The 5,701-nt window shown below is 33.0% G+C and overlaps 1 protein-coding gene across 1 annotated transcript in view; it reads left to right on the top strand.

Moving 5' to 3' along the window:
* The window catches only part of LOC119667666 (cubilin-like), a 7,095-nt gene extending 1,633 nt beyond the window's left edge, over nucleotides 1-5,462 (top strand). The window contains exons 4-13 of the mRNA XM_038076973.1: nucleotides 20-188; nucleotides 246-493; nucleotides 592-959; nucleotides 1,027-1,166; nucleotides 1,233-1,422; nucleotides 2,972-4,490; nucleotides 4,604-4,691; nucleotides 4,779-4,810; nucleotides 4,868-5,349; nucleotides 5,438-5,462. Of these exons, the coding sequence (XP_037932901.1) occupies nucleotides 20-188; nucleotides 246-493; nucleotides 592-959; nucleotides 1,027-1,166; nucleotides 1,233-1,422; nucleotides 2,972-4,490; nucleotides 4,604-4,691; nucleotides 4,779-4,810; nucleotides 4,868-5,349; nucleotides 5,438-5,462 (3,261 nt within the window). The remainder of the gene's footprint in view (nucleotides 1-19; nucleotides 189-245; nucleotides 494-591; nucleotides 960-1,026; nucleotides 1,167-1,232; nucleotides 1,423-2,971; nucleotides 4,491-4,603; nucleotides 4,692-4,778; nucleotides 4,811-4,867; nucleotides 5,350-5,437) is intronic.
* Nucleotides 5,463-5,701: the final 239 nt, after the last annotated feature.

Here is a 5,701-nt window from a genome sequence, read left to right as displayed (position 1 = left end):
GACATGTATAAATTCTTAGATTTTTAATGGAAAAACTGACGAATATCCATTGGAGAAACGAATATGTGGTGATTTCAAGTCAGTGAGTCCGATTATATCGGAGGGAAATTACTTGCTTATACGGTATGAGTACGCGGTTGTAGGCTTAAAAATTGACACATTGTCTTTTGAAGCAAGATATAGTCGGAGTAAGTGCGTTATATATAGCGTAAATAGAACTTATGAGTACAAATGTCTTTTTTAAGTTTGTGAGGACAAATTTTTCGGTCCTGATGATGGAATTTTTATGACACCCAATTATCCTAACCCCTATTTTGATCATATGACTTGTACATATGACATTTATGGTCCATTGGGGAGTGTGATCCATATTAAGTTTGCAGATTTTCAAATATCTGAAAGTGTGCCAACGCTTCTGGATGAAGATGGCCACAATGTGAAATTGAAGCAACTTAACGACAGTGATGTTGATGAAAATCTTAATTTTGTTGAGGTTTGTAAAAAATGTAAACAATAGTTGGAAACTTCACCAACACGTATTTAAGTCTTAAGGAAAACATTTTGAATGTTTATTTTTATTTGCATTTTAAGGTTTATCTATCTAAGATAAGTAAACGTCGATTTTATAAGAATGCTACTCCAGAACCATTGGTATCCAGCCAAAATCACTTGCGTATTATTTTCAAAACGGCAGAAAATAGTCGTAGGGCGAGAGGATTAAAAATAGAATATTCTTTTGAAACTGTGCGTTGTGGTGGAATTTTCACGGAATCACGTAACAGTTACGAAAGCAACGAGAAGCTCAGTGACGTCTCTTATTGTGAATGGATTATTGAAGCACCAGAAAATAAACACATATCTTTGACTCTAACCTACACACCACCACAAAATGCCAATAACTTCAGTCTTTCCTTGCATTCAAAACTACCTGATACCAAAGACGAAAAGCTTCTGGCTAGGTAGGAACTATGATTTGTAATCTATGTTTCTATAAAATCATGTTTTTTCATAACGATTAATCCACAGTTACTCTCAAAATATTTATTTGAATGAAGTGTTTCACACGAGTGTATTGACAATAAAGTCTGTTAATGGCTTAACTAATTCTTCTGACTACTTTCCGGCGTATATATCTTTCAATTATACTTTAGTGGATAGTGCGGAAAGTAAGTTGGATGTAATAAAAATAAGACCTTTTAATTAAATCTCACTGATTTTTCACATTATTTTAGACTGTGGTGGAAATTTCAGTACAAGGTTCGGTGTACTTACGTCACCTGGTTGGCCAATGCCTTACGGTAATGACTTGGATTGTGTATGGATTATAATGGCGCCACTCGGTCACACAATAGAACTTGTGCCTAAGGAATTCGGTTTGGAGCAAGTTTCGACTGTATGCGATGATGATTTCTTAGAGATAAGGTGAAATAATTATTACTTAAAATTTAAACAAAACTTTGCTATTAAAAATGTTAATTACTTTCAGACAATTCGTATAAGATACTTTCAAAAGTAAATATAAATTTTCAAAATATATCACTAATGTACGCTAATGTATAACGTACATTAGTGATATATTCACTGATGCAACTTGAAGATAGCAATTCGTGAATCCATTATTTGGTAATTTTTTTGTCAGGCATTGTTTTTGAGTGATATACATTGTTTAAGAACAGAAGTCAAAACATATTAATTAGTTTAAACCTTTCATGTTTCTGTTTGTCACATTTTGACTTAACATTTGGACATTTTGTGGCTATATTATGCCCAAAAATATGATTATAGTGTGCCATCTGTTGACAAGTACACGTGTTGGTAAATTCATTTGTGAAAAGTATATATGTTATCCGAAAATACAGAGAGATAATAGTAATCTCATAGAATTTTAATTTTCCAGTTTCTTTTACTCTAAACGTGAAGCATAAACACTATATCATTTTCGAGACCTAACTTTTATTATAATCAGGTTGTTTACTGTTCGAGATAATCGAAAGCTCTTATAGGACAAAAGACGATGGTATAGGATTGTAATATTTTAGTTCGTCTTTCTTATATGCTCTAAACTGCAGCTCTACATCTCGCAAGGTTGTCTTTTAAAATACGCACTACGTACAAAATTATCATAATTATCTTGATATTGAATTTCTTAAATTTTTCTTCTCGATCATTTCTGTACTTTAACACCCATTCTTTATATATGTCATTCTTTATATATATTCTTAATATGTCATTAGTGTTTTTGTGTTCTTCATCGCTTGGAGTAACAGGTCACAATAATAACACACCTCTAACCTGGGTATTATATGACCTTTGAAAAAAATATTAGAAATTATTATTAAAAATTTGTGACTTTAACTCCATCTGTGATAAGCAAAATAAGCAAGTAACAAAATTTTTTAAATTAGTTGCATTAGTATCCCACTAAGTTATAAACGATACTTTTTTGTATATCAGGAGCGCCTCCTGTGACAGATCTTATCATGCATGAAGCTTTGTCAAAATAGAGAGCAGGTAAAATATGCTTTCCACTATTTTATTTTGACGATAAAGAGACTAGTGTAATATATATAGTATCTCTTTAAAGGTGAGGCTTCTGCATAAAATCAACAAAGATATTTAAAAAGAAATCTTTGTAACACATATGTTAGTCAGGCTGTCTATAATATAGAAATCACTCCAAACATGGATTATACCTTAGTCTGACACATTAGACGAGTACCAACATTTGTGTGATTGGCATTAAGTTTAGGCGCCGGGTGGCAGTAACGTAATGTTCTACATATTTACCTAAACGATTTAAATCCATTTTTCTGCGAAATACAGAAACAGATCAGGTTGCAGACTGGGTACTTTAGCTGGAAAAAAATTTTTTTGTTCAAAATTTAATTATCTGTTAAATTTAATTACTGTTAAATATTAAAGAACTTAATTAAAGAAAAATTATATATTTATTTTTTTCGATTTTTTCTAGGAATGGCATGTTTAGTAATTCTCCACTAATTGGTCAATATTGTGGAGTGAAAATACCAGACCGAATACCATCTTTTACAAATGTGTTATATATACGCTTTGTATCGGATTGGTATATTTCTGATAAAGGGTTCAATATTGTTTGGCAGCAAACAAGTACTGGTTGCGGAGGCAAACTAGATTCATTCTCAGGTTCCATACATTCGCCACATAATGCGGAAATATCTGGTGAAGTGGTGTGTAGTTGGAGTATAACCGTTTCACCCGGTTCCGTTATAAATCTTAATCTCACTTCTAATAATCCAAGTGCCTTATGTAGGCAAAATAGTTTAACAATTTATGATGGTCCCTTAACAAATAGTCCCACACTCAAGCTAAACTGCACAAATTTCGGAGATGTGTTAACATTGCAGTCAACATCAAACAAAGTACATGTACGTTATAGTGCTGATGGAGATGGACTTAAATTTGTACTGAATTATGTAACGAATTGCAACGTAATCATTAATAGTTTGCAGGGCATCATCGAATCTCCTAATTTTCCAGAAAATTATCCATATGACTTGAAATGTGCTTGGGAGTTACGCGGAGGTCGTAAAATGTCTCTTCTTTTTTCTCATTTGGATGTAGAAGGTTCGAAATTGGACTGTGCATATGATTACATAGAAGTTGTAGATATGCGTAATGATGAAGTACTTTCCACTCAACATTTATGTTCCATACCCACAAGTACAATTACAAACAGTGGCAGCCATCTCATATTAAAATTTTTCAGCGATGGCTCCTTTAGTAAAAAAGGATTTCATGCAGAGTTCAAAGTTGTTGGATGTGGTGGTCATTTAACGGATAATAACGGGCGCATTGATACCCCCAATGCTCCATATAGTGTAGATATCGATTGCAGATGGTATATAGAGGTCCCATCAGATAGACAAATTGTACTTAATATCAACTCAGTTCAATTTGGTTCATCGAAACATTGTGATTCAGATTATGTGATAATATCAGAATCATACAATGCTTTAGAATTCAACAAGCAGTGCGAAAGAAGTATTAAACCTTTAATTTTTACTTCATTTGCGAATCGTTTATTTATACATTTTCATACAAGTGAGAGACGGGAGCAAAAGTTTCTTAAAGCTTCATACTTCACTAAAAAAGCTGATTGTGGTGGAACTTATCATGGAGGCAGTAACACTATCTCATCACCCAACTACCCTCATGACCAACTGAAAAATATCGAATGTGTTTGGTATATAACAGTGGATGACGGTAAAAATATACTCTATGGATTGAATGGATATAATGTGACGAGCTCATTAAATTGCACCAGTGCTTCCATAACAATTAGTGAAGAATTAAATGGAGTTTGGACACCAAAAAAACCAATTTGTGGTGATAGTGAATATGTATCTTCAATGGATCTTTACAATCTTTGGTTTAGTGTAGGAAATCAAATAAGTATTACCGTAAAGACCGATGTTAATAGTACTGCAATGTTTGCCTTTTCATATTACGAGGTAAATTTGAAGTAAAATCGCTTCTGTAATTATTTTGCAAATGTTGATGTTTGTAAGAATGTGTTTATTTATGTATGCATTTATTAATAGAATTTTTTTACAATTACTCATAGGAATGCCATGTCACGTTAACCGATACCAGTGGTGTTCTTAGCTCCATTTCTTCGAAATATTGCAAATGGGTTATTGTAGCAACAGAAGGTAAAGTATTCTGATAATATATTATACTAATATTATATTAATCTTTTTTTATAGGTTCACAAATAAATTTAAATATTTTGCATATAGAATGTGATGGTAAGCCTTTACACAGTTTAAAGGTAAATTAAAAAAAATTAATTTAAAATGATAAATATTAATTTTCTTTTCAAATGAAGATATATGACGATTCTAAAACATTATTACACAATTTTTGTGAGGAGCACACATCACATGTTATCGCATCAAGTAATTTGACTATTCAAGCTCAGTTTATAAACTTCCGTGCTTCATACTCCACCATACAGACGTCATGTGGTGGTGTTATAACGTCTCTGCGTGGCACTTTAGCGTCGCCTTATTATCCTAGTACTTATCCATCAAATGTAGAATGTGTTTGGGATATACGAGCTTCGAAGGGTAACTTTATTGAAATCAATTTCGTAAACTTGGATATGGCAGAGTCAGATCGTTGCAATAATGACTTTTTGGAGCTTCGAACTACAATTCGTGGTAAAATATTAGCAACTTTATGTGGAAAAAATATGCCGACAGCTCCGATTGTAGTACTTGAAAACATATGGATTAAATTTCGCAGTGTGGAAGGCAGTTCCGGCAATGGCTTCAAGTTGACATGGAACTATGGTACTTCGCACAAAATGTATAACTGTTTTAAGCTTGCATTATTAATATTTGCATTGCATTATATTACATTAATATTTTTCTTTGATGCATCATACTAATTTAAGCTCTTCATTATCGGCAGTTGCGTAGATCAATCAATATAGTTGTAAATGAAAACTCTTAAAAATCCCTTTACTAAAGTTAATTTTTAACGCTGTAGCTAAGGTCACATACATATGTTATCTATAGCATCTGACTAACTCTCGATCTAGCAAGAAATATCCAACTACATTGTTGTTATATGAACTCACAGTGGCGTCGGTACGCGTCAGCGATGTCGGCGACCGCCGACGGACTCTCGCCCACAGGGGCCTCGCAAAAAGTTACCG

The sequence above is a fragment of the Teleopsis dalmanni genome, chromosome 1 (genome assembly GCF_002237135.1).
Source record: "Teleopsis dalmanni isolate 2A chromosome 1, ASM223713v2, whole genome shotgun sequence".
Lineage (NCBI taxonomy): Eukaryota > Metazoa > Arthropoda > Insecta > Diptera > Diopsidae > Teleopsis > Teleopsis dalmanni.
Note: the sequence above shows the minus strand (reverse complement) of the source record. Positions and strands in the feature narration are given on the sequence as shown.